Below are 26,063 nucleotides of genomic sequence, written 5' to 3' on the forward strand. Positions count from 1 at the left end.
CGGGCGCTTTCACAGGGCTGACACTGCCGCACAGCACAGGAGTCCTCCAGCAGCCCTATGCGGGCGTGACAGAGGGCTTAGGGCATCTGGCCTTAGGGTCACCTCTTTTCCAATGCCACGTCAGTCCCATACTTCCTGAGACTTGTTAGTAAGATTAGAGATGATATCATTACATACATGTATATATGATTACATATATACATGATTATACATCTGTATAGTTATGATTACAGATGAAGAGCTACATGATTATACATGTGTAGTTATGATTACATATGAAGAGCTACCTGATTATACATCTGTATATAGCTGTGATTACATACGAAGAGCTACGTGATTATACATCTGTATATAGTTATGATTACACATGAAGAGCTACGTGATTATACATCTGTATATAGTTATGATTACACATGAAGAGCTACGTGATTATACATCTGTATGTAGCTATGATTACACACGAAGAGCTACGTGATTATACATCTGTATATAGTTATGATTACACATGAAGAGCTACGTGATTATACATCTCTATATAGTTATGATTACATATGAAGAGCTATGTGATTATGATTATATATAGGAATAACTATGTAACTATATCTCTAATTTTTTTTTTAGTTTTTTAAATTGCGTTTTAGGTTTTGGGGTACATGTGAAGAACATGCAAGACTGCTTACTAGTCCCACATTTATATGAGAACACGCTGAGGCTTCGGGCCCTTGCCGGGTTTTCCCCCACAGCTTAACAGCTATTCGCAGCTTATTCCTTAACAAGAAAGGAAACTTTAAAAGGAACTTTTCAGCTCCCCACAGGCGTGCTTCTAACCGGTGACGTATTCACGTTGCAGCACTGACAAGGCTCCCTCGGACCCCTGCATTCCCAGCTCTCTTCATAATTATGACCTTTTTCAACGCTCTTGGCTCTGTGCTCCTCCACGAGAGCAGCCGCTTTGTTCCAACCGCCTAGCTCGGCACACAGCAGGAGCCAGTAACTGCTGGCTCAGGGCTCAGGGCTCCGAGCGCAGAGCCGCTCCGGGACGAGGCGGATGATGTGCTGCACCTCGGTGTGCCTCCGAGATGGGCCCTCAGACACCGCCCCGTGCGGCTCCAAAGGGGCAGATGCCCCAGGCGCCGGGGCAGAGCGGGAGTCAGCGGAAGGCTGGAGCCACGGCGCGCGGCGCAGCAAAGGACTTCCGCTCACAGCGACGGCGGAAATGCCGCCCCTCCTGGGTCCCCGCCCCTCCTGGGTCCCCGCCCCTCCTGGGTCCCCGCCCCTCCTGGGTCCCCGCCCCTCCTGGGTCCCCGCCCCTCCTGCGTCCCCGCCCCTCCTGCGTCCCCGCCCCTCCTGCGTCCCCGCCCCTCCTGCGTCCCCGCCCCTCCTGCGTCCCCGCCCCAGCCTCGCTCCTCTTGGTTCCCCCAGGCCCGGCCCCGCCCCTCCTGGGTCCCCCGCCCCCTGCCCCGCCCCTCCCAGGTCCCCCTCCGAGCCAACTCAAAAAACCAGTGCGCATGCGCCGCGCCCTGACCTGGAAGCGGCTGGATCCGGGACACACGTGTTTCTGTGAGTGTGGCGGAGATGGGGAGCCGCGAACCCGCCGAGCCCCTGTCGCCCAGAGACGCGACGCAGAACAGCGCTCGGCCTGCCGACCGCCACGGCCTGTTGAAACACAGCCGCGAGTTCTTGGACTTCTTCTGGGACATTGCGAAGCCTGAGCAGGAGACGCGACTTGCGGCCACGGAGAAGCTGCTGGAGTATCTGCGCGCTAGGCCGAAGGTGGAGCGGCGGGTTTGGGGCAGGGGCCGCGCACTTCCCGACAAGGAAGCGGCGTTGGGCCCAGGGGTTTGGGATGGGGGCACGTGGTCGCGAACCTGGATGCCAAGGTGCGCGGGGGCGTGCAGCTTCTTGTCACCGTTCAACGCGAGGGTGCGCTTGGTTCCGTAGGGGTCCGAGATGAAATATGCCCTGAAACGGCTAATCACGGGACTCGGGGTCGGGCGAGAAACAGCCCGGCCCTGCTACAGTTTGGCCCTCGCACAGGTGAGGTGGTGTTCCTGGCAGGATCCCAGCCACTCAGGTGAAAAAGGTGGGGTGTGAGGAGGGCGGGTGTCTCAGCGCGGCGGAGGGGCAGCCCGAGAGAGAAGTCGGGAGTGTAAGAGCTGACTGGAGGCCAGCCTGAGGGAGCCTCCTCACGTGAAGGTGAAGAAGGCGTGAGCAAGGCCTGTCTCCAAAGCAGTCCAGGCAGGGGGAGTGGGAAGCGGAGCAGGTTTTCTTTCTGGTGCTTGGGTTACCCGGCCTCTTAGATACACTTGCTGGGAGCAGTGAGCGCTGGGTGGGGTGGGCTCCCTTAGGCCTGCAGGGGCACTCAGCTGATTGGAGTAGCCCACTCTCTGAGGAGCCCTGACAAGGGGAAGAGCAGTTAAGACCCAGGCCCGCCGGGCCAGCCTGAGTGGAGCTCAGACCAGGCTGTGCAGAGAAGACCCAGTGATTGAGAATTACAGCAGAGCAGTCTAGGGGCTGTAGAAGGTACTTTCGTGGCTGGGAGCGGTGGTAGCTCACACCTGTAATCCCAGCACGTTGGGAGGACGAGGCAGATGGATCACCTGAGGTCAGGAGTTCGAGACTAGCCTTGGCCAACCGGTTGAAACCCCATCTCTACTAAAAATACAAAAATTAGCTGGGTGTGGTGGTGCACACCTGTAATCCCCAGCTACTTTGGGGGCTGAGGCAGGAGAATTGCTTGAACTTGAGAGGTTGAGGTTGCAGTGAGCGGAGATCACAACACTGCACTCCAGTCTGGGCAATGGAGCAAGACTCCATCTCAAAAAAAAAAGAAAAACTGCCCTGGCCCAGCCCAGTCTGAGAACCACTTGCAGACGGTACTTTGGAAACCCTAGCGGAGATGGCGCAGGGAGGCAAGATTGGTTTCCCTGAGAGCAGCTTCAGAGGCATTCTTGGGGTGCGACTAGGCACCAGAGGCTTCTTGGGAGGAGTTGAAGGGGGACGGGAGGGCGAGGTGTGAGGATGTACTGGGCCACTTCCTGAGCCCCTCTTCCTCCTGGCAGCTATTACAGTCTTTTGAAGACCTTCCTTTGTGCAGCATCCTGCAGCAGATACAAGAAAAATATGACCTGCATCAGGTGAAGAAGGTGAGAGTGGACCCGGCGAGGTCAGCAGCCCCAGGGGTGAGAGGCTGGGGGTGGCAAGTCCCACGGCCCCTCATGCTGTGCCTGGACTCCTTTTCTAGTCAATGGTGAGACCTGCTCTCTTTGCAAACCTGTTCGGAGTGCTCGCCCTCTTTCAGTCAGGCCGGCTGGTGAAGGTGAGCGCTTTGGGAGGGCAGGGGGATGTAGGCTGGCCTTGGATGGGTGTGGGACAGTAGCGGTCCCTGCTCAGACCCTCTGTCCCTCTGTGGGGACCAGGACCAGGAGGCGCTGAGGAAGTCGGTGAAGCTGCTGCAGGCCCTGGCCCACCACCAGAACCACTTGCAGGAGCAGCCCCGGAAGGCCCTGGTGGACATTCTCTCCGAGGTATGAGCTCACCAGCCGTGCAGGCTCGGGAGGCATTTCCTGATACAGAGACATCAAGAGGGCTCAGATGAGAATCAGGAACAGCACTGTTCCATAGAAATATAAAGACATATAATTTGAAGTGTTTCAGTGAGTTTGTTGAAAAGGTGAAAAGAGGCTGGGCATGGTGGCTCATGCCTGTAATCTCACTACAGGCATGTAGTGGTCTTAACTGGGCCAGTTAAGACCCAGGCCCGCTGGGTCAGCCTGAGTGGAGCTCAGACCAGGCTGTGCAGAGAAAACTCAGTGATTGAGAATTTCAGCAGAGCAGTCTAGGGGCTGTAGAAGGTACTTTTGTGGCTGGGAGCGATGGTGGCTCACACCTGTAATCCCAGCACTTTGGGAGGATGGGCGGATCACCTGAAGTCGGGAGTTTGAGACCAGCCTGACCAACATGGAGAAAGTCCGTCTCTACTAAAAATATAAAAAATTAGCCAGACATGGTGGCGTATGCCTGTAATGCCAGCTACTTGGGAGGCTGAGGCAGGAGAATCGTTAGAACCCAGGAGTTGGAGGTTGCAGTGAGCCAAGATCACGCCATTGCACTCCAGCCAGCCCAAGCCATATGAGAGCGAAACTCTGTCTCACAAAAAAAAAAAAAAAGGTAAAAAGAAACATTACAACTAATGACATTTACAACATACTAGATGATATAAAATGTCATTAGTAACATTTTACATCGTCTAGTATATCTAAAATATTATTTCAGTATGCATTTGTATACAAAACTGTTGAGCTGGCGGGGCGCAGTGCCTCATACCTGTAATCCCAGCACTTTGGGAAGGCCAGGTGGGTCAGTCACTAGGTCAGGAGTTCGAGACCAGCCTGGCCAACATGGTGAAACCCTGTCTCTACTAAAAATACAAAAAATTAGCCGGGCATGGTGGCAGGCGCCTGTAGTCCCAGCTACTCAGGAGGCTGAGGCAGGAGAATTGCCTGAACCCGGGAGGCGGAGGTTGCGGTGAGCCGAGATCGCGCCATTGCACTCCAGCCTGGGTAACAAGAGCGAAACTCCGTCTCAAAAAAAAAAAAAAAAAAATCATTGAGGTATCTTCACTCTTTTTTTCATTGTGTTTTAAAATCCAGCATGTATTTTACACGTAGGCACATCCCTGTTCAGAATTGCCACCTTTCAGGCGCTCAGCAGCCCCGTGTGGCTAGTGCCGCTAGAGCTGAGCCTGGCACGAGGCAGGTATATAAAACGTTTGCTGTTGCTGTCCTGTTCAAGGCTGGTCCCTTGTGGGCCTCCACTGCCTGGCTTGGGAAGGTATACCTAGGCCTTTTTGCCACTGAAGAGAAAGGCGGGCTGGCAAGTTCCAGGCCAGGGAGTACTGAGGAGTCCTGATCTCAGAGCCAAAAGGACCTGAATTCGAATCCCAGCTGTCTACCTAGGGCCCCTTGTGTATAAAATGGGCTAGTCCTCTGAAATCCTGAAACCAGGAATAATTAAATGGGTAGCTCTGGCCAGGCGCCATGGCCCACACCTTTAATCCCAGAACTTTGTGAGGCTGAGGTGGGCAGATCACTTGAGGTCAGGAGTTCGAGACCAGCCTGGCCAATATGGTGAAATCCCATCTCTACTAAAAACACAAAAATTAGCTGGGCATGGAGGTGCACACCTGTAATCCCAGCTGAGGTAGGGGAATTGCTGGAACCGGGGAGGTGGAGGTTGCAGTGAGCTGAGATCACACCACTGCACTTAGCCTGGGTGGCAAAGCAAACTGTCTCCAAAAAAAAAAAAAAAAAAAAGGCAGGTAACTCCGGGCCAGTTAGCATCAGCGGGATGCTTGTCAAAAACCCAGCTGCCTGGGAATTTGAGTTTTTCAGCAAATGGCCTCTGATGACTCTGGCGCCTGGCCAGGTGGCCCTATGTCACAGCCTGGCAAGTAAAAGAGGCCGCACTGGGCTCACCCTGCAGAGGAAGCCGCCATTTCTTACCTCTTCACCCTTAGGTCTCGGAGGCCACGTTGCAGGAGATGCTACCAGAGGTCCTCAGCACCGACTTGGATGCGATGCTCAGCTGCCCTGAACAGCTGGGGCTCTTCCTCCTGGCCCAGCAGAAGGTGCCGTCTAGGCTCAAGAAGCTGGTGGGATCCGTCAACCTATTCTCGGATGAGAATGTTCCCAGGTGTGAGGGAGGTGGGTGGATTTGCCCTCCCTGGGGCCGTGGGACTGCATCTGGCCAGGCCCAGATTGGCCTTGTGGCCTGGGGGTGCCCCGGCTGCTCTTGACACCCTAGCCCTTGCCAGTGAGGCAAGCGCTCCCTGAGTTCCCTGCGCCCCACAGGCTGGTGAACGTGCTGAAGATGGCAGCGTCCTCCGTGAAGAAGGAGCGCAAGCTGCCCACTGTCGCTCTGGAGCTGCTCCGCCTGGCACTCAAGGAAGACAAGTTTCTGCAGTTCTGGAAGGGGGTGGTGGAACAGAGGCTGCTGAAGCTGCAGTTCTGGCCAGCCAGGTGCGTGCGGCACGTGGCCTCTCTCAGTCCCCTTCCCTGTCTGTGAAGTGGGGCTGGGCTGCCAGTCCTGAGGTCCCTGCAGGGGGACCAAGGGCTCTGACCATGCTCGGTCCCACACTCCCTCTTAGCTACCTGTGTTTCCGCCTGCTGGGCGCCGCCCTGCCCCTGCTGACCAAGGAGCAGCTGCAGCTGGTGATGCGGGGAGACGTGATCCGCCATTACGGAGAACACACGTGCACGGCCAAGGTGGGCACACCGCCCGTGCAGCCCGATGCTGCCGGAAAGGCTAGGCAGGGGCTCTCCTTGCCAAGAAGGGGAGAGAGCACCTCAGGGGCCTGGCCGGAGACCTGGGTGTCCCCGCTGTCTGGGTAGTGAGCTGCCTGAACCCCTTCCCCTCTGACAGATTGTTTTGAGTTGGAGTTTCCTCTTGTCGCCCAGGCTGGAGGGCAATGATGCAATCTCTGCTCACTGCAACCTCCGCCTCCCGGATTCAAGCAATTATCGTGCCTCAGCCTCCTGAGTAGCTGGGATTACAGGTGCCCACCTCCACGCCCAGCTAATTTTTGTATTTTCAGTAGAGACAGGGTTTTGCCATGTTGGCCAGGCTGGTCTCAAACTCCTGACTTCAGGTGATCCACCCAACTCAGCCTCCCAAAGTGCTGGGATTACAGATGTGAGCCACTGCACCCGGCTTCCCTCTGACAGTTTTGAAAAGGAGCGGGCCCCCTCTTGGGTGTGGGTAGCCAGCGGGCTGTTGAGACCTCTCTCCACCACCACCCTTGTTGCGGTGACGAGAACAGTCGTCATGACTGTTTGAGCGCCAGTGTGCCTGATGCCCAGTCAGCACTGCTGGGTTTACTGTTCTCAGCAGCTCATTTTATCTTTGCAACAAGTTTCCAAGAGCCGTCACTCTGGGTGAGGGGGCAGACTTGAAGCATCAGGCAGTGGTTAAGAGCCTGGCTTGGACGGTGGCGTGCACCTGTAATCCCAGTTACTCGGGAGGCTGAGGTGGAACGATCCCGTGAACCCAGGAATTGGAGGCTGCAGTGAGCCGTGATCGTGGCACTGCACTCCAGGGGCACAACTGGAGAAAATTAAAATGAAAAGGGCTTGGGCTGTGAGGCCAGACGTGGTCCCGCTGGGAGCCCTCTGACCTGAGTAGTTTTATTCTGGGCGTTTTTGTGTCTCACTTTACTCACCTACACAATGGCAGTAATGGCCAAGTGCAAAGGGTTGCTAAAATGCTAAGCTACCAGACAAAAACACGGAGCGCGGGTCCTGGCAACACGGCAGCGCGTGAGAGGTGGTTGGGTTCGGTCCCGAAGATGACATGGCTAGGAATGGGCGGCGTAGGCCTTGAACCCGGGTCAGCCTAGCCTGTTAACCACCGCTCTGCCTGTGCGTTCAGCCAGGAAAACGGGCCATCCCCACCCAGCAATGTGGCAAGAGGGGCCTTCTGGGGCCAGAGACACTGAAGCTGGGGAAGTCGGACCTGGGGAGGCCTTGACGCCAGACAGAAGCACTGGGGTGACCAGGAATGGAGCAAGCTCAGGCGCAGCCCTGCTGTGTGCGAGGGAAGACCCTGGGCCTCAGTTTAACCCTAAAGGCCGCAAACTTGTGGGCTCAGCGCCATGCCTAACTCTTACAGCTCCCAAACCAGTTCAAGTTCGCCCCGGAGATGGAGGAGTACGTGGGCACCTTCCTAGAGGGATGCCAGGATGACCCTGAGCGGCAGCTGGCCGTGCTGGTGGCCTTCTCCTCCACCACCAACCACGGCCTCCCGGTGGTGCCTACCTTCTGGCGGGTCGTGCGGTTCCTGAGCCCTCGGGCACTGCAGGGCTACGTGGCCTGGCTGCAGGACATGTTTCTCCAGCCGGACCTGGACTCCTTGATTGACTTCAGCACCAACAACCAGAAGAAAGCTCAGGATGCATCGCTGCACGTGTGAGTGGACCGTGCGAAGGACCCCTCCTTCAAGAGCTAGCTTCCCTGGCCTGCAGAGCCCAGCGACCCCAGCCCCACCCCGCCCACGGTGTCCTGGCTCTAAACCATGAGCGGAGAGAGGGGAAGCACCGTAGCTCTCAAATGAGGCCTCAGTTTCCTTGTGAGGTCCCACACTGGCAATTGGGAGGGGGAGAGCTTGGTTTCTGTCTTTGAGATCAGTTAAAGGAGTGTCCTATTTTTGCCAGTTCGTTCTTTTTTTTTTTTTTTTTGATGGAGTCTGACTCTGTGACCTAAGCTGGAGTGCTGTGGCGTGTAATCTCAGCTCACTGCAAATTCTGCCTCCCGGGTTCAAGCGATCAAGCGAGTCTCTGCCTCAGCCTCTCTAGTAGCTGGGACTACAGGCACCCACCACCACACCCAGCTAATTTTTGTTTTTTGAGATGGAGTTTCACTCTTGTTGCCCAGGCTGGAGTACAATGGTACGATCTCAGCTCACTGCAACCTCTGCCTCCTGGGTTCAAGTGATTCTCCTGCCTCAGCCTCCCAAGTAGCTGAAATTATAGGCATGTGCCACCATGCCCAGCTAATTTTTGTATTTTTAGTACAGATGGGGTTTCTCCATGTTGGTCAGGCTGGTCTTGAACTCTCGACATCAGGTGATCTGCCCACCTCGGCCTCCCAAAGTGCTGGGATTACAGGCGTGAGCCACCACACCCGGCCTTAATTTTTGTATTTTTTGTAGAGATGGGGTTTTACCATGTTGGCCAAGCTGGTCTAGAACTCTTGACCACAAGCAATCCACCTGCCTCGGCCTCCGAAAGTGCTGGGATTACAGGTGTGAGTCACTGGCCCCAGCCTGCTTTTGCCAGTTCTAAGTGGCTCATGTGACCTCGCCCCTGTGCCCCAGGCCTGAACGAGCTGTGTTCCGGCTGAGGAAATGGATCATCCTCCGACTGGTGAGCCTCGTGGACAGCCTGCATCTGGAGATGGAGGAGGCCTTGACGGAGCAAGTGGCCAGGTAAGAGAGGTGCTAGCGCTTCCTGCGGGTGTGTGGACAGGGAATTGAGCCCCTCAACTCATCCTGATTTGTGTGCTCAAAGCCAGAAGCCTTTGGGTTGAGTCATCAGTGGGGAGCAGGCACAAGGGGACTTGGAAATTCCTCTGAAGCCTGTAGGGAAGGGACCCAGGAACCACCCCAGCTGCAGGCACCTAAGAGATTCGGGTGTGCTGTGCGTGCCCTGCAGGGAGCCTTTGCACGTGGGTGGCGTCGGGGAAGCCTGCCCCACACCTGCCTCGTCTGTGCCCGAGCAGAGCCGGGTGCTCACCTCACCCTCAGCGTGCCCAGTTGCAGGAGGGGGCTGCACTGGCCCTGTCTTTGCAGGAGCAGTGGCATAACTCGGCCGTGACCACACAGCCTCACGTCTCTTGGTTCCTTGAAAGGGGCACCGATTCTCTCCCCCAGCTCGGGTTGAGCCGTGTTCAGCTGGGGATCCAGCCCTTCCTGGCCCAGCCACCTCCAGCCTTGCCCGTGAGGGCCCTGAGGACTGTACCCAGAGCAGAAGGGGACAGAAGGGCTCCCCTCCTCCTCCTGGCCTTGAACCCTGAGTGATGTCATCCGGGGAGGGGAGCCCGTGGAAACAAATGGCCCTGAACGGCGCTCTGCTCTCCTTCCCGCCCCAGGTTTTGTTTGTTCCACTCGTTCTTCGTCACAAAGAAGCCCACATCCCAGATCCCCGAGACAAGGCAGCAGCTCTCCCTCCCTTTGGAAAGCCAGGCCCGAGAGGCGGTCAGCAGCGCCTTCTTCAGGTGAGCCTGGGGCGGCTCAGGAGAGGTCCGAAGGTGGGAAGGTCCTGAGGACGCCTGCTCCCTGCAGTTCCCTACACTGGGGACAACGGCTGGGGCCCAGGGAGTTCTAGCAGGTCCTGGAGAGGTGGGAGACCGAGCCCTGGGGAGGGCAGAGGGAACCGGCTGTATTCACTCATCGGCCTGGTAACCAAGCCCTGCCCCTCGCCTAGTCTGCTGCAGACCCTCAGCACACAGTTCAAGCCGGCATCGGAGCAGACCCGGGGCGGGCAGCCCTGGACCTACCGCCTGGTGCACTTCGCAGACCTGCTGCTGAATCACAGCCACAGCGTGACCCCCGTGACACCCCTCACTGCGCAGCAGCGCCAGGCCTGGGACCGGTGAGTGGGTGGGATTTCCAGGGGGTGGGCAGGACACCGCGGTCTGATGGCGGCTGGGGCCTGAGGATCCGTCTGGCTCTCCACAGGATGCTACAGACTCTGAAGGAGCTGGAGGCCCCCTCCTCAGAGCCCAGGGCTGCCGCCTTCCAGCACCTTCTGCTGCTCGTGGGCATCCACCTCTTCAAGGTACTGTGGCCTGGGACGGAGGGGCCGTGAGCCTGGGGTCCTGCGGCTATGAGGGCTATGGGGGGGAGCCAGGAAAGGCTTGGGGAGTTACGTTGGGAGGTTTCCTAAGCCAGCCTCGTCACGGGTGGAATTATCACCCAAGGAAACATCACTCCGGCCCCTTAGCAGGCACCGGCTGGTGTCCTGAGCTTTCCAGGCAGGCCTTCTTAATCCCCAGAACTTGAGGCAGACTCCGCTTCTCCATGTTTGACGTGTGAAAAACCGAGACTCGGAGGCAGAGTAGCTTGCACTGTACCCTCTGGCTGTGGGAACACCTTCTGGCCACGGGTTCTCTAGAACCACGGGGTCTCCCTGTCAGTTCTTCGCATCAGGAAGCCCTGACCACATTCAACACTCAGTACCTTGATTCCTTTTTTGTTTGTTTGTTTGTTTGTTTGTTTGTTTTTGAGACAGTCTCACTCCATCACCAGGCACCAGGCTGGAGTGCAGTGGCGTGATCTCAGCTCACTGCAACCTCTGCCTCCCAGGTTCAAGCAGTTCTCCTGCCTCAGCCTCCCCAGTAGCTGGGACTACAGGTGTGCCCCAACACGCCCAGCTAATTTTTTTGCATTTTTTGTAGAGACGGGGTTTCACCATGTTGGCCAGGATGGTCTCGATCTCTTGACCTCGTGATCCTCCCGCCTCAGCCTCCCAAAGTGCTGGGATTACAGGCGTGAGCCACCGCGCCCGGCCGTCTGTTTGTTTTTTGAGATGGAGTCTTGCTCTGTTGCCCAGGCTGGAGTGCAGTGGTGTGATCTTGGCTCACTGCAAGCACCGCCTCTCAGGTTCAAGCGATCTTCCTGCCTCAGCCTCCTAAGTACCTGGGATTACAGGTGCCTGCCACCGCGCCTGGCTAATTTTTGTATTTTTAGTAGCGACAGGGTTTCGCCATGTTGGCCAGGCTGGTTTTGAACTCCTGACCTCAGGTGATCCGCCCACCTTGGCCTCCCAAAGTGCTGGGATTACAGGTGTGAGCCACTGCGTCTGCCCTTACCCTGATTCTTAGAGAGTTTTCTTCTCACAACATGGGAGGCTTTTATCGAGGATGCTGGTCTTACGTAGCCTGAGTAGATGGGTCTCTCACTTGCCCGTCTGGCCACTTGGCTGTGGAGGTTTTACTTGCCAGCTTTGGTTATTCCGAGCCCAGCCTGTGGATGAGCTGTGTGGGTAAAGGTCGCCCATGATGCCCCTGCTGATTCCAGGACACACGTGGACCCTGCACCCTTAGGGTCTCTGGTCTTGACTTGCACAGAGGCGGCTGCAGTTTGCTGTGCCAAACCCTCAGATAAAAGGTGCAGCTGTGGCCGGGCGCTGGGGCTCACACCTGTCATCCAGCACTTTGGGAGGCCGAGGCAGGCGGGTCACCTGAGGTCAGGAGTTTGAGACCAGCCTGGACAACATGCTGAAACCCCGTCTCTACTAAAATACAAAAATTAGCCGGACATGGTGGCAGGCGCCTGTAATCCCAGCTACTCAGGAGGCTGAGGCAGGAGAATCACTTGAAGCCGGGAGGCGGAAGTTGCAGTGAGCTGAGATTGCACCTTTGCACTCCAGCCTGGGCGACAGAGCGAGACTCCGTCTCAGAAAGAATGAATAAATTAAAAAGGTGGGGCCCAGAGGACGGGGACCTGCGTGGCACACAGCCTGGGAGCCGGGGGCAGTGACCAGGGCCTCGGCTGCTTTCCCCATCCTGGCCTAAACGTTGAAGCTGCCCACTGCGTTGTGAGGGGAAAGTCTGCCTTTTCTGTACCAAAGATCACACAGTTGTCAAGATGCCCTGCACACAAGCACACTCCGCCACGTCAGTGCCTGGAGTCTGGGGCTATCCCGTCAGATGAGTTCAGATATAATTAAATCAGTTGAAACTAATGACTTTCAATTCTGTCTGATGCCAAGCCAAGCATGGAGGAAATAATCTAGAATGATGAATTGGGGGCTGGGGTTTGCTGGCTGCTCTGGGACCCTGACCGTCCTTGTCAGCTCTGCCTGTCTTGAGTGTCAGTGTGGGAGCTGGCCTCCTTGTCTGTCCCGTGCAGGTTTTCAAATCCTGTAACTGTGTATGAGGTGTAAAAAGGCCCTCAGCCCTTGGTATTCTGGGGCCCAGCTGGGGTCTTCCATTCTGGATTGCGGGGTGGCTGGCCGGGGCGGGCCAGTGGCTGGGCTGTTGAAGGCTTCTGGTGCCACCGCTTCCTTTTGGCCAGCCCCTTGCCTGGCTCAGAAGGGCTGTCCCCAGTGTGTGTCCTGCCCTGTCCCCAGTCCCCTACAGAGAGCTGTGACCTGCTGGGTGACATCCAGACCTGCATCAGAAAAAGCCTGGGAGAGAGGCGCCGTAGGAGCCTCACCAAGGCCATCGGTAGGTCCTTGCTCCTGGGACAGGGTGTGTCCTTGGGCACGAGAGGGACTGGAGTGGCGCAATGAGGCCAGCAGTCCCCTGCCTGGGCTCAATCCCCTCCTTGCAGACCCCCAGGAGCCCCCATGGGTAGAGGTGCTGGTGGAGATCCTGCTGGCCCTGCTGGCCCAGCCCAGCCACCTCATGCGTCAAGTGGCCCGGAGCGTGTTTGGCCACGTCTGCTCCCACCTGACCCCACGTGCCCTACAGCTGATTCTGGATGTGAGTTGGGATCTTTGGGAATGCACCTTGGGCTGGGGCTCACTGAGCAGCGAGCTGCACCGTGTGGGGGAGCACTTCAGCCTGTGGCCTCCCAGCCTCCCTCCTGCGAGCCTGCGCCTGGTGGGAGGGGTCTCGGCAAGGCCCTGGCCTGGCCTGGCAGGGTGTGGCCACCTCTCTTAGGCTCTGTTTTCTTCCCTGAAATGGGGACCTTTGGCCAAGGCCGGGCAGGGGCCGCAGATGAGTCAGTGGCCAGGTCTCCTCCCCAGGTGCTGAACCCCGAGACCAGTGAGGATGAGGATGACCATGTGGTGGTGACGGACGAGTCTGACGAGCGGTGGCTGAAGGCTGCAGAGGTGCTGCCGGCGCGGGCCAGGCGGGGTGGCAGGAGTGGGAAGATCGGGAAGGTGCGTGACGCACCTGCCCCCACCCCACAGGACAAGAGCGAGGACAGCGAGGAGAAGAGAGGCTCGGAGAGTGAAGACGAGAGCGATGGAGGGGAGAGCGAGGAGGAGGAGCGTGACGGGGACGTGGACCAGGGCTTCCGGGAGCAGCTGATGAGTGTGCTGCAGGCTGGGAAGGCGCTGGTGAGCAGGGCCGGGGAGGGCTCGTGAGTCCCCGTGTTGTGTGCCAGGCTGACCGCTGGGCCTCTGCCCCTCAGGGTGGAGAGGAGAGTGAGGACGAGGAGGAGCTGGGGGACGAGGCTATGATGGCCCTGGACCAGAGCCTCGCCAGCCTCTTTGCCGAGCAGAAGCTGCGGATCCAGGCCCGGCGAGACGAGAAGAGCAAGCTGCAGAAGGAGAAGGCACTGCGACGTGACTTCCAGATTCGGGTGAGCCTGGGGCCTGGCGCCCCCACCACCTCCATCACCGCCCCATGCCCCAACCCCGCCTTGCTGACCAGCTCTCGCGGCCGCAGGTGCTGGACCTGGTGGAGGTGCTGGTGACCAAGCAGCCCGAGAACGTCCTGGTCCTGGAGCTGCTGGAGCCGCTGCTGCGCATCATCCGGCGCAGCCTGCGCAGCAGCAGCTCCAAGCAGGAGCAGGACTTCCTGCACAAGACGGCGCGCATCTTCACGTGAGCGAGGGGCAGGGCGGGCGGGTGCAGCCAGCAGTCCCCAGCCCCCAGGCAGAACTCCTGGCTTGCTTTCTGAACGGGAAGGAGAGAGCCAAGCTTCCAGCCTGGGCCCTAGCTCACAGGCTTACCGCTCAGCCCTAGGTCACGTGTCACTCAGCGATTCACACGGTCCTTGGTCCATCCCTGTGTTCTCCTGACACGTGCGAGCGGTGCCCTGGAGCTGGGGTCCATCCTAGCCCTTGACAGTCTCCAGTGGGGCTGTGTGGGGGTGGGTGGGGACACCCACCCAGTCCTCAGAGGTGCAGTGTATCTGGGAGTTTGTCAGGTTGGGAGGCCTTGGGGAGTGCAGAAAGGGGAAAGAGCGTCCCGATGAAAGGCGGTCAGGCGAGGCGTGAGGCCACAGGCCCATGTACCCTCGAAGGCCCTGACCCTAGTGGGGCTGGGGGCCACAGAGGCATTTTCAGCAGGAGCATTGGCATGGGGAAGGCTGTGGGTCTGGTTTCCCTTTTCGGAAATGGCTGGTGGCGTGGAGAAGGCTTTGGGCAGGGCTGGGCTGGAGGCAGGGCCCAGCAGGGAGGCGATGGCAGGCTGGGGAGAGCCAGGCAGGAGCCAGGTGCAGACCTGCCTTCAGGGCTCAGGTGCTGGGCAGCTGAAGGCCTGGGCCCCTGGGCACTGCGCGGATGGTCTGCAGGGCGGGGGGCGTGGCTGGCGGTCATCCTCCACTCAGCCCCAGGCCACACCTTCTCAGGTAGTTCTGCCAGTGTGCGTGGACAGTGTTGCTCATTAAGCACCCTGCCCCTCGTCTCCACTCTGTCCCGGCCCTGCAGGGCCACATAGGGTTCTGAGCACAGAACCCTCGCCTCACTTTACAAAAGGCCTGAAGGCCACTGCCCCATGAGGGACGAGTATGGACAAGAGAGGTGCGCCAGGTGGGTGGGTGGCCCTGGTGCAGCCCCCCCTCGGGGAGCTGTTCTGTTCTCCCCCAGGGTGCCCCCTTGCCGAAGCATGCTGAGCCCACATAGCTCCCAAGCAACCTACAGGAGGCCCTGCCTTCCTCTGTGGCCTCGGTCACGCCTGTCTTCCAGGTCTGTTTCCTCACCTGTAAAGTGGGACTTGCTTGGCGCTGCTTGGCAGAGTGGGGTGGACTGAGTCTGTTCTGACCAGCTCTTGTCCTCACCACCCACAGGCACCACCTGTGCCGTGGCCGTCGCTACTGCCACGACTTGGGTGACCGCGTTGAGGCCCTGCATGGCCAGGTGGCGCGGCTGGTGGAGCAGGCTGGCCGCCAGCCCGACTCCTCCACTGCCCTCTACCACTTCAACGCCTCCCTCTACCTGCTCCGGGTCCTGAAGGGCGGCACTCCCGAGGGTCACTTGCACGAGACACAGGAGGAGCTGGAGGCTGGCACCAACCCCAGCCCCGTGCCCGAGGGCCCGCAGGTGAGCAGGGCCTGGCCTAGGCGGAGCCCACACACGTCACACTTCCCCAGGACCCACCCTCCGCCGTCCGAAGCTAGCCCAGTCTCTGCTCCCGTCCCAGCGGCCCTCTCCTGGCCTCAGCCAGCTCTCTCACCTGGCCTAGGCTGCCGGCTGCCTGGACTTGAACCTCGCGATGCGCGTCTACTCGTCAGCACTGAGCTCCTTCCTGACCAAGCGCCACAGCCCCCTCACGGTCCCCATGTTCCTCAGCCTCTTCTCCCGGCACCCCGTGAGTGTCGGGGCCCACCCTGCCCACTTGGGGTCCCCTCTCAGCCCCACCCATGCCTCACAGGCCTCCCCTCCCCGCCAGGTGCTCTGTAAGAGCCTGCTCCCTGTCCTGGTCCAGCACATCACAGGCCCAGGGCGGCCCCGCCAGCAGGTAAGAGACTTCCCGGCTCCCAGCCCAGGGCCTGTGTGAATTAACCTGCTTAACCCGCTTCTGAGGCCCCAGAGCACTGCTCTGGTGAACACGGGCGCAGCCGTCCCTGCCACACTGTGAGCACAGAGGCGCTCAAGGGGCGGGGCCAGCCTCACTCCCGCAGCCACCGCTGCCCATCTGGCCACACAGAGGACACCCCGGTAGTGTCTGCTCAGGTGCCAGGGCTGCTGGGGGCAAACTGAATGAAGATGGCATTAGCCAGGAATGGGTAGGAATTGTCCCACCTGAGGTCCCACCTCTATCCAGCTGGGAGGCCTCGGTGCCCCCACCTGTACATGAAGGCATGCAAGCAGGTGCTCACGGAGCCCAGAGCAGAAGGTGGCCTCACATGCCGCCCACAGCCATGCCTAGCAGGCCCTCTCGCCCCTGTCAGTCTCTTGCACCCGATGTGCTGAGGCTCCAGGCACCCACCTTCACCCAACCACAGGCCCAGGCCTGCCTGCTGCTACAGAAGACCCTGTCCATGCGGGAGGTGAGGTCGTCCTTCCAGGACCCCGAGTGGAAGCAGCTGATCGGCCAGGTCCTGACAAAGGTCACGGAGGTAACAGCCGGGGGGCGCCCCTCCTCCCTGCCTGCTCGGGATGGGTTCTCTGGGAGAGGACAAGCCAGGATTGGAGCCTGAGCCTCCTGGAGTGTGGGGGGTGGGGGGACAGGGAATTGGGATTGTCCCAGGAGACGGTCCCTGCCTCTGGGCTTTAGTCCCTGCTGGGAAACAAAGGCTTTGACATCTCTCCGGAGTGCCTCAGCCCAACCACCCCTCCCCAGAACCTGCGCACACTGGGGGAGGCGCAGACCAAGGCGGAGCACCAGCAGGCGCTGTCCTCCCTGGAGCTGCTCAATACTGTCTTCAGGACCTGCAAACACGAGGTGAGGCGGGACCTAGCCCGGGGCAGTGTCGGGTTCCTCCTGGGGGCCTCGGGGCCTCCCGGGCAGCAGTGCCATTCCCCGGGCCAGACCTTGGAGGCGGGGGTCATGTGGGGAAGGTTCTCAGTGCCTTGGTCGGGGCTCTGGACTGTCATTGTGCAGTTACAGAGCCGTGGATGGGCAAGTGACTAGGAAAGGGACTGTGCCACCCTGTCCTGCAGGGTGGGGTGCAAGGGTGTGGCGCTGCCATGTCAGTGAGAAGGCTGAGAAGGGGTTGGCAGGGCTGGAGACGGTGGAAGGGTGGGAGAAGACTCGGTGGACATACATTAAGGAGGCCATGTTTCCAGGCCTGGTGCAGGCTGTGGGCCGGTGGAATGTGACATGTTGGGTAGCCACAGGGCAGGGCCGGGAGGCAGCTGTAGGTGGCCATCTTGGTCCCCCAGTCTGGCCCAGAGGGCAAGGTTTGGGAGGCCTCAGCAGAGGTGCCAGTCAGCCCTTAGGGAGGGAGAGCCTGCCAAGGCTGCGCCGGCGGGCAGAGGTGGGGCCGGGGATGGGGCCTTGCAAAACTGGGTGATGGTGAGGAAGCCAGGAGAGCGGGGCTCCTGGAAGCCAGCAGATTCCGACAGTAACCCATTCAGGGCGTGCAGGGAGGCTGAGGGGAAGGGTGTTGGCAGCCCCACAGTGATGGAGTGGCGGGGATGGCCCTCCTGGAGGTGGGCTTGCCAGGGCCACGGTGGAGGCTCTGAGACCAGGCCTGTGGCTGTGGGGAGGAGGAAAACCAACACCTGGGCACGTGTTTCCTCCAACGGTGAGAGAGACACGGACGCCTTAACAGGCAGAAGGAGAAGCTGAGGCCCAGGAGAGTGCAGGGGTCACTGGCGAGACAGCAACAGGGCCAAGGTGGCAAGACCACCGGGAACCCGAGAGGCCTGCCCGCTGCGGCCACCACCGCTCTGCCTTCCCACCCTCTGCAGAAGCTGACCTTGGACCTGACGGTGCTCCTGGGCGTGCTGCAAGGGCAGCAGCAGGGCCTGCGGCAGGGGGCGCACTGCACCGGCTCCAGCCGCCTGCTCGACCTCTACTGGCAGGCCATGAAAACCCTGGGAGTCCAGTAGGTTCTGGGCGGGGGACGCACACTTGGGCGGGGCTCGGATCGCCCTCACACTGCTGCACACACTCAGATGTGGGAGCCCTCGGCCTCTGGGGCCCCGTGGGACCCGGGTGGAGGTGGCTGCCATCATCACTGGCACCTTCTTACCTGCTCACTCCCTTTCAGGCGCCCCAAGTTGGAGAAGGATGCCAAGGAGATTCCCAGCGCCACCCAGAGCCCCATCAGCAGGAAGCGGAAGAAAAAGGGATTCTTGCCAGAGACAAAGAAGCGCAAGAAACACACGTCTCAGGACGGCACGCCCGCAGCCACCGGCGGGAGCCAGCCCCCCAGCACGGGCAGGAAGAGGAACAGGACAAAGGCCAAGGGCCTGGCGCGGGCCAACGGGATGCCTTCCACCAAGGGCCCAGCCCCTGGCACCCCCACCCTGAGCCCCAGCCCCCCTGCCAAGTCCCCAAAACTGCAGAAGAAAAACCAGAAGCTGTCCCAGGTGAATGGAGCTCCCAGCTCCCCGATGAAGCCTGCAGGCCAAAAGAAGCACCACGAGGCTCCTCCCAAAAAGGGGGTCTTGGACAAATCGCCACCATCCACACTGGCACGGAAAAAGGCAAGGCCGCCTTTGGTCATCAGGAGCCCCAGCCTGCTCCAGAGTGGAACCAAGAAGAAGAAAACGCAGCTGAGGAAGGCGGGGAAGCCCTGAGTGCAGGCCACCCTCAGCCTCCATCTGCCCAAGACTCCTGTTTTTCCACCATGATTTTGAATATGCAAGCCACTTCTAAGGCTCTGTCCCCAGGGAGGGTGTCACTGCCTGCCCAGGCATCCTGCTTTGGTAAGCACAGCCCAAGCCGTTCCTGCAGGGGTCCCAGGATGCAGAGACCCCCCCCCCCGCCCTGGGGGGTTCTAGACTGGAACTGTGGCTTCAGGGCCCTGTGGGCCAGGTCCAGGGCTCTGGGGTTTGCCTAGGTGGGTACAGGGTGACATGCTGGCTGCAGGCTGGGTACAGGTGTGACCGTCACTCGCATCCCCCCCCCAGGCTTTTTTGCTAAGGGAGCCACAGGGGGTGATTTAAATAGGTTTATTTCTTCATTTACAAGAGGAATATATTTGGCTTCTCTCTTAAGACTCTGAGATTCACAATCAATCAGCAGCTCTAAAAAATAAAGGAGCAGTTTGGCTTCCGGAAGGAAGAGGAGGCAACACTTGGACCTGGTTCTTGTACAACAAGAAAACATCGCTGGGGCCCCGGCTGAGGCTGGGGTGGAGGCCAGGCTTCGGGGGTACCATCCCCACCCCACCCTCATCAGGCCTCCCCGGGTACCCCAGAGCTCGGTGGGTGGGTATTCCATTAGCTTACACCCACTGAAGCCACAGCCAGCCAGTAACTAGGGGGGAAGAGCATTGTCCAAGCCAGCTCTCGGGGTCTCCTGCTGGCCACTGGGGCCCCCCACACCGGCACCACCTTGATGGCAGCAAATGTGCAGGGAGTGTGTGACACAGGGGCTAAGCTCCCCCAAAGGGGTTTGGAGCTGGTGTGACGTTGGCAGCTGCACCCTGGTGTGCGCACAGGCGTGAGTGGGGTGATCAAAGCCAGGGTGAAGGCCTGGCCCCGGGGGTCATTTTTGTGATAGGGGCTGGCCTTTCCCAGCTCCTCAGCCCATGCAGGAAGCTTTGTGGAGAGCTGCTTCCTCCAGCAGCGGAGCCCTGGCGGCTGCCCCGTGGATTCTAGGAATGGTCTCCTGGGCCCTGGCCCTGGCCAAGGCTCAGCCCAGCCTCTGGAGGGAGTGGGTTCCTGGCTTGGGGTGGTGGCAGGGAAGGGCTAGACAGCAGAAATATTCCTGGGGCCACCAGGAGCCCTGCAGAGGTGGGCTGGTGTGTGAACCCCCGAGACCACGGGCCTGGGGCCCAGGAGGTGTGCCGCTGCAGCCAGGGCCTTCACCCCTGGTGATGCCAGCTTATCAGAACAGTCCCCGCCTGGGACCTCGAGGCCAGCAGCCAACCCGAGATAGTGAGACGGTGGCCTCCAGAGAGACCAGCCTGGCCAGGGGGTGCCCAGCTTCATCTGCCAGGTTGAGTCCGATGTCCCCAAGGTCAAAGGCCAGCTGAGAAGCAGTGGTCCTGAATGCCGGCCCTTGCCTGGGCCTCAAAGCTGGGACTGCCGCTCCAAGGCCTGGGCCGTTCCCACTCCATATGGCCCAGGGCCTGGTGAGTCTTCAAAACTGCGGATCGTGCTTTGCCCAGCAAGTTGCCTGGGAAAGTCCAGCCCCCTGGCCCTTCGTTCCAGGGAGGGCAGGGACTTGCCCAGGATCACATAGGCTGGTGGCAGGCCAGGCTCTCGCCGGACACCCACTTTGGGCTGCCTTCTTCCTTGGCCCCAGGGGCCTGGCAGCCCAAACCTAGGGCCAGGAATCTGTCCAATCTCGTGGCTCCAACGCACACAGCCTTCCAGGGTGACTGAGGACATCGCCTCTTCCTGAAGCCAGGGCCACTCAGCAGGCCCTGGCCAGAGCAGGTGGTCGCCTAGCCGTGGATCACACAGAAGGCCGGTGGGCAGCCCAGGTGGTCCCAGACGCTGTAGGACACCTTCCAGACTAGGTGGGAGTGTGGGTTCTTCATTGTCCCAGTGGCACCTGGGGAAAGGGGCATCAGGTCAGAAACGGGGCTCAGTGGGGCCCCCTGCCAGGCTGCCCTCCCTCCACTTGCCGTTCGAGCAGCAGGCATCCCCCTGGGCTTGGGGCTGTGAGCCTGGTTCTCGTGCTGCTGGGAAGCTCTAGCTCCCACAGGGAAGGTCCGAGGAGCCAGGCCCTGGTACATCCAGGAGGACCCAGGAGGGCGGAAGTCCGGATAGAGTGGGGAGTTCTGGCCAGGCCCCACCCAGCCCTTGGAAGGAAGGAAGGGGGAGCTATTTACTGGAAGCGGGAGCCCTGACCCATGGCTCCATCAGTGAATTCTGGCACCATCAGAGTCCAAGCCCAGGGTTGGTAGGAGGTGCTCGGGCAGGAAGGGGACTCCAGAGGAAGAGTGCTCCCTGTCACCTAGCCCTGGCCTTCCCCCTTCCCGAGGGCCTCCCTGCCTGCACTTACCACCTCAGACTTTCACAGATGCGGGCGGCATCACCAGCTGGTTCACCCTGGGGGAGAGACGGGCGGGGGTCAGGGTGGCGCGTCAGCAGGGGCCGGGCCCGGGCACTGCTCTGGCACATCGCGTCGTGGGGGCCAGCTGACCGGAGGTGCTGGGCAGGGACCTCGTCAGCCCCAGGGGGAGGTGGGAGAGCCCAGGGGTGGGGAGAGGAGAGAGAGAGGAGTGAAGAAGAAAGAAGAAAGAAGTCAGAAGGTGAGAGGAAAGGGAAGGGGGAGGGGTCCCAGCCTCGAAAACCACCAAGTCCAAGCCTGGACCCACCGGACACCCCCGTGGCCCCCACAGCTCCAGGCCGATGCTGGCGCTGAGACCCACAGGCATGGGGAGGCCCAGGGACTGGACCCCAGCAACCAGGCCACACACTGGGTGCACCCAGGTCTCCCCTCCGCCACCCCCGAGCAGGGCTCTCCAGCAGCCTCCCCTCATCCCCACTCACTGCTGCTCAGCCTTGGCACGGTCGCTGAGGAAGAATAGCGCCGTGGCGAGGAAGAACATGCCCCCCAGGACCACGACGAAGGGGCAGAGCATGAGCGCGTAGCCCAGGCTCAGGAACTCCCAGAGCGGGGAGTCCTTGGTGCTCTGGCGGATCAGGTCTGAGATCTGCGAGGATGTGGGGGCGGGTGTCAGGGCACAGCCCCGAAGCCCTCAGCCTCCCCAGGCCAACCCCTTCCTAGGGCAACTCACAAAGCCAATGAGGTAGGGGCTCCCGGCGTCCCCCAGCAGGTGGGAGGTGAAGCTCTGCAAGGCCACGGCCGTGGCGCGCCGGGTGGGGATGACCACGTACTGCGGGAGAGGCGGGCAGGTCGGCGAGGAGCCAGCCCCAGCCCCGGGCCTGGCATCTCCGAAGCCCCACACCCTCAGACTCCCTCCTCTCCCCGCTGGACCCTGCTCTCCTCCCCGCCAGCCACCCCTCTCCTCCCTGAGCCCCTCCACCCACACACAGCTTCAGTCACCCCTGCAGCCCCAGGGGCTTCCCCACCTCCAGCCCAGACCAGTGCCACCTGCCCCAGACCGAAAGCGTCATTGCCCTCAAACCTGCTGTGCCCCCGGGATGCCCCTCAGAAATGGGAATCTTCACCTTCCTCCCAGCTACTTGCAGCCAAGGGAAAGTAATTTGGGGGCTGCCCAGGTGCCAGTCACCAGAGGCCATTAGCCCAGCGCCCTCCGAGCCGTCGGGAACGGCCACACCGCCACCTCCCCTGCTCGGCTCTTGCTCCGTTCCTGAGACCAGGCTGTCGTGGCTTCTGCCCTTGGCCTATGGTCACGGGGACACTGAGGCCCAGAGAGGCACATGTTCCAGGGGAACCTGAACCCCAGCTGGGACCATTTGTCCTCACTCCCATCAAGCTAAAGACCCATCTTGGTTCCCCTCCCTGACACCTGGGACGGGAGCTGGTGAGGCAGGCCCCTGCCTGGAAGAGCCTCTGCTCACACCCTTGGGCACCTCAGCACTGAATGCCAGGTACTGCTGGGCCCTAGGCCCCCATCAGTCCAAGCAGGCCTGAGCCACAGGAGGCGTGCTTCAAAGCGGGGCAGGCCAGAGTCAGGAGGGGCTGGGGCGGGGGGCGGGACAGGCATGGCCAGCTCTGTGGGTGCCCCAAGCCCCTGTGCCCTGAGCTCCAGCTGCCTCACCTCTTTGGAGTGCCAGCCTTAGTGGGCATCAGCAGCCAGCACCCATGGGCACCCCATTGCAGGAGAGGTGGGGGCGGGTGGAAAAAGGCCTGAATCTGGTTAAACGGAGTGGCCTCGTTTCCAGCCACTGACACGGAATAAACTGGGACACAATTTCCCTGGGACCCTGACCCTGCCGGCAGCCGTCAGGGGCTCCCCCAGGGGTGGTGGAGGCAGGGGAGGAGGGGTCCTGGCCAGCACCAAGGGCACTTGATCTGCACAGACTCACTCCTCCCTTCACGCTGGGCCTGGGCAGCGACCCCAGCCCACCCCTGCCACTGCCTGGCTCCGTGCTGAGGCTCAAAGCTGCATCAGACCTTCCCACCACCACCCCAGCCCATGGACTCAGGGGGACAGAGAGACAGCCCAGGGAAAGTGGATTCACCAGGAGGCTCGGGGTGGGCAAGGCAGGCTTCCCAAAGCACAGAAGCCAGCAGGGCCGCGGTGCCTGGCACACTCATCTCCTGGGCTATCCCACACTGGGCACCCGACCCTGAGCACCCTGAGGGTCCACCCATGAGTCCTTCCTCCGTCTGCCCCAGAGCCTGCCCTGACACCTCCCAGACACACTCCCCTGTCCCCTGCCAACCCTGGCCAGACTGATCCCTGGGCACGGGACCAAGTGTCACACCCCTGCTACCCCCAGACGGCCATGAGTTCCTAGCCCCTCCTGGCTCCTCCCAGGGTGCTCCCATCCCCACCCAGGGACACAAGCCCCTGCTGGCCGCTCAGACAGCCCTTTGTCCCCAGCTGGCTGGTCTGGAGCCCATTGTTGGCCCCGTGAAGACGGCCTCTGTCCGCCAGCCCCAGCCACAGGCACTTGGGCAGGCGCGCCTGGGAGCCAGGCTGAGCAAGGAGGGGCAGAGCCCATGAACACTCAGACCCGGGGGGTGGAGTGCTGGCAGGCAGTGGTACCTCGGTGCCAGCCTGGCACTGCCAGCCTCCCAGACACTAACCTGAGCCTCGAAACACCCCTCCCCACCCAGTCCCCACATCTCGCTCTGCCCACCCAGCCCTCTGCTTCCTGGACCTGTCCAGACGCAGACCCCAAACTCTGATCCCCTCCCTGCCTCTGGCTTCACCTTCCTGGCAGGTCTGCCTTCCCACCCACCCCCAACAGCTCTCCCGCCCCTTCACCCACCCTTCCCAGCCGCCCCTGTGAGGTCGAGGCCTGGGTCAGCTGCACAAGGTGACCTCGGCCTGCCTGGCTCACCATGAGGATGTCGGCGGTGATGGCCCAGTTGGAAAACAGCAGTGTCTCCCCGACAAAGATACAGATCTGCCCAGGAGACAGCAAAGCAATCATCAGGGGACCCTCCCCCCACAGCAGCCACAGGCTGCTCCCTACACACTGGCTGCTGGCGGGGAGCCCACAAAACCTCACATCCCCCCCAGGGCCTGCATCCATTCATGGGCCGTCCAGAGACTTCAACCCATGCCCACGGCCCCAAGGCACCCAGAGGCCCCAACAGGCCAGGGATGGGCAGGGCAGCCAGAGAACAGGAGCCTCCCGAGGGAAGGGACCGTCCCACAAGTCAGACCAAATTTCCCATTCCAGACCCTCTCGTAGCCCAGGCCCAGCTCCCCCAGCACCCCTCCCCGCACCGCACTCACATAGGCCCCTACGATGCTGCTCTTGGCAGCCACGAAGATCAGGCAGATGAAGATGGCAGAGCCCAGCATGCCCACGGCACACACCAGGGGGTCGGCCCGCTGGGTCCTCAGGCGGCACCAGCGCGTGGCTCCCGCACCCGTGACCACGCCCAGGAAGCCCGTAAAGCAGGTGATGGCCCCAAAGATGAGGCTGTGGGGACAGAGGATGGGGGCGTGAGTTGAGGGGGGTCAGGGCTCAGGCTGAGGGGCCCTCCTATCCAAGGTCCCACCCCACGGGGCCCCACCTGTCCTTGGCCCCACAGGGCGGGCTGCTGCATGACTCCGCCGTCTTCTGCACGACTTGTGCGCGGTGCAGGTACAGTGGGATCCACATGCCCAGGGCCCCTGTGGCGAAGGAGACAGCCGACGTGGCCAGGGAGGAGAAGACGTAGCTGCGGCTGGGAAGAGGCCAGGCAGTGGCACTGAGCTGAGGGACCTCCCCCAGCTCCCACGGGCAGCCCCGTGCATTGGGGGGACAGAAGGCCCCAAATGCCTCGTCTTACAGGCCCCAGGGGTGAGGATTCAGGCTGCAGAAATAATAGATTTTTGGGGCCAAAACGTCCCTCCCAGCACTGAGACAGCAGAACTGGCGGGTGTCCGGCTGAGGGTGCGGGGGGCTGCCCTGCAGGGAGAGCCCCCCTCACCTCAGCACTCCCCCCCCGCCCACCAGGCCCTTCCCAGCCGTACTCACTTCCGGATCAGGGCCTTCATATCTCGGAGCCATGAGGTCCGGGCCTTCAGCTGGTCCCCAAGCTGGTCGGCATGGCCTCTCTTAGTGGCTGGGACCAGGATGAGGATGAGCGTTCCTGTGATCATGCCCAGGACAGGGGACACCTGTCAGGGAGCAGGAAGTTAGGACACCAGGGCCTGGCCAGCCTCGTCTCTGCTGCAGAAGGGGGGTCTCAGGCAAACTGCGCCTTCTCCAGGCCACAAGCCTTTCCTCTGAGCTGGGGTCTGCCCAGACTTCCTAACTGGGCTGCTGAGAAAACCTGGGGCTGAGATCAGTCAAGGGGCTGGGGGCTTGAGATGGACCTTCCAGACCAGGGGCAGGACCGGAGCGGGGAGGGTGCAGGGAAGCCAGACTGGAGGAAGAAGAAGGGGTGGGTAAGTGGAGCAGTGTGTGGATGGACAGAGGAGCGATGGCTGAAGAGATGGATGGAGAACAGAAGGAGGGAGGGAGGGAGGAAGGGAAGGAGGGAGGGAGGGATGAATCGATATATGAATGTATGGACAGATGGATGAATGGACAGACAGACGGACGGACAGACAGATGGACGAATGAGAGAGAAGTAGATAGCCAGATGGGATGACGACTTTGAGTGAGGAGAGAATTCCTGAGGCAAGTTCCCAACATAGGTTCCTCAGCCACAGGGCACCGGGAAGGTGCTGTCTGGGCGTGGAGCATCTGACTGACAGGCCAGGTGGACTGGCATTTAGGGGGGTGGCCCATACGGGCCCCACAGGAAGAGGCTCACCAGCCCTTTTGGGTCTTCCCTGTGTCCAGCCCATTTTCCAGAAGAGAACCTCAAGGCCCCAGGTTTCTCTCCGGATGGGAGGGTGACATCCTGGCGGCCTGGATTCCGTCCCACCAGCCCCTCAGAACAGTCTCCCCTCGCGCCCCCGGGACTGGGAGCCCCTGGGTTGGGGAGTTCCTCTGCA

General features: G+C 60.6%; 2 protein-coding genes across 16 annotated transcripts in view; one reads left to right on the top strand and one right to left on the bottom strand.

The window, feature by feature from the left end:
• Positions 1-1,496: 1,496 nt before the first annotated feature.
• MYBBP1A (MYB binding protein 1a) lies at positions 1,497-19,142 on the top strand. Of its 9 annotated transcripts, none has more exons than XM_032271700.1 (26): positions 1,498-1,773; positions 1,942-2,037; positions 3,063-3,146; positions 3,245-3,319; positions 3,414-3,527; positions 5,519-5,694; positions 5,853-6,020; positions 6,149-6,266; positions 7,669-7,964; positions 8,872-8,982; positions 9,645-9,770; positions 9,980-10,147; positions 10,234-10,333; positions 12,629-12,725; positions 12,832-12,983; positions 13,250-13,336; positions 13,418-13,567; positions 13,642-13,812; positions 13,899-14,056; positions 15,243-15,495; positions 15,638-15,763; positions 15,845-15,913; positions 16,347-16,514; positions 16,673-16,840; positions 17,812-17,948; positions 18,114-19,142. In XM_032271700.1, the coding sequence occupies exons 1-26, from the start codon at positions 1,576-1,578 to the stop codon at positions 18,643-18,645; spliced, it is 4,098 nt and encodes a 1,365-aa protein (XP_032127591.1). In that variant the 5' UTR covers positions 1,498-1,575; the 3' UTR covers positions 18,646-19,142. The 9 variants fall into 9 exon arrangements, with proteins under 9 accessions (XP_032127587.1, XP_032127594.1, XP_032127591.1 ...); XM_032271701.1 differs by having other exon boundaries at positions 3,420-3,527; XM_032271704.1 differs by having other exon boundaries at positions 3,420-3,527; positions 16,739-16,840.
• The window catches only part of SPNS2 (sphingolipid transporter 2), a 39,652-nt gene continuing 32,595 nt past the window's right edge, over positions 19,007-26,063 (bottom strand). For 2 of the 7 annotated variants that reach the window (XM_032271706.1, XM_032271705.1), the window contains 8 exons: positions 25,096-25,238; positions 24,650-24,802; positions 24,366-24,555; positions 23,965-24,030; positions 21,765-21,863; positions 21,517-21,680; positions 21,026-21,217; positions 19,007-20,572 (listed from right to left, as the gene is read on the bottom strand). In XM_032271706.1, the coding sequence (XP_032127597.1) occupies positions 20,086-20,572; positions 21,026-21,217; positions 21,517-21,680; positions 21,765-21,863; positions 23,965-24,030; positions 24,366-24,555; positions 24,650-24,802; positions 25,096-25,238 (1,494 nt within the window). In that variant the 3' untranslated portion in view covers positions 19,007-20,085. Of the gene's footprint in view, positions 20,573-21,025; positions 21,218-21,516; positions 21,681-21,764; positions 21,864-23,964; positions 24,031-24,365; positions 24,556-24,649; positions 24,803-25,095; positions 25,239-26,063 lie in introns of those variants that run through there. The other 5 variants (XM_032271707.1, XR_004266178.1, XR_004266177.1 and 2 more) reach the window with 5 other exon arrangements.

Source organism: Sapajus apella, unplaced genomic scaffold, assembly GCF_009761245.1.
Source record: "Sapajus apella isolate SASKATOON/1434 unplaced genomic scaffold, GSC_monkey_1.0 scaffold245, whole genome shotgun sequence".
Classification (NCBI taxonomy): domain Eukaryota; kingdom Metazoa; phylum Chordata; class Mammalia; order Primates; family Cebidae; genus Sapajus; species Sapajus apella.

What these genes read in the sequence shown, in the direction of transcription:
- MYBBP1A (XM_032271696.1), top strand. Translation starts at nt 1,576, where the DNA reads ATGGGGAGCCGCGAACCCGCCGAGCCCCTGTCGCCCAGAGACGCGACG. An exon ending in ACAGTTTGGCCCTCGCACAG is followed by an intron (nt 2,038 to 3,062) that starts GTGAGGTGGTGT and finishes TCCTCCTGGCAG; the next exon opens with CTATTACAGTCTTTTGAAGA. An exon ending in TCGGATGAGAATGTTCCCAG is followed by an intron (nt 5,695 to 5,852) that starts GTGTGAGGGAGG and finishes TGCGCCCCACAG; the next exon opens with GCTGGTGAACGTGCTGAAGA.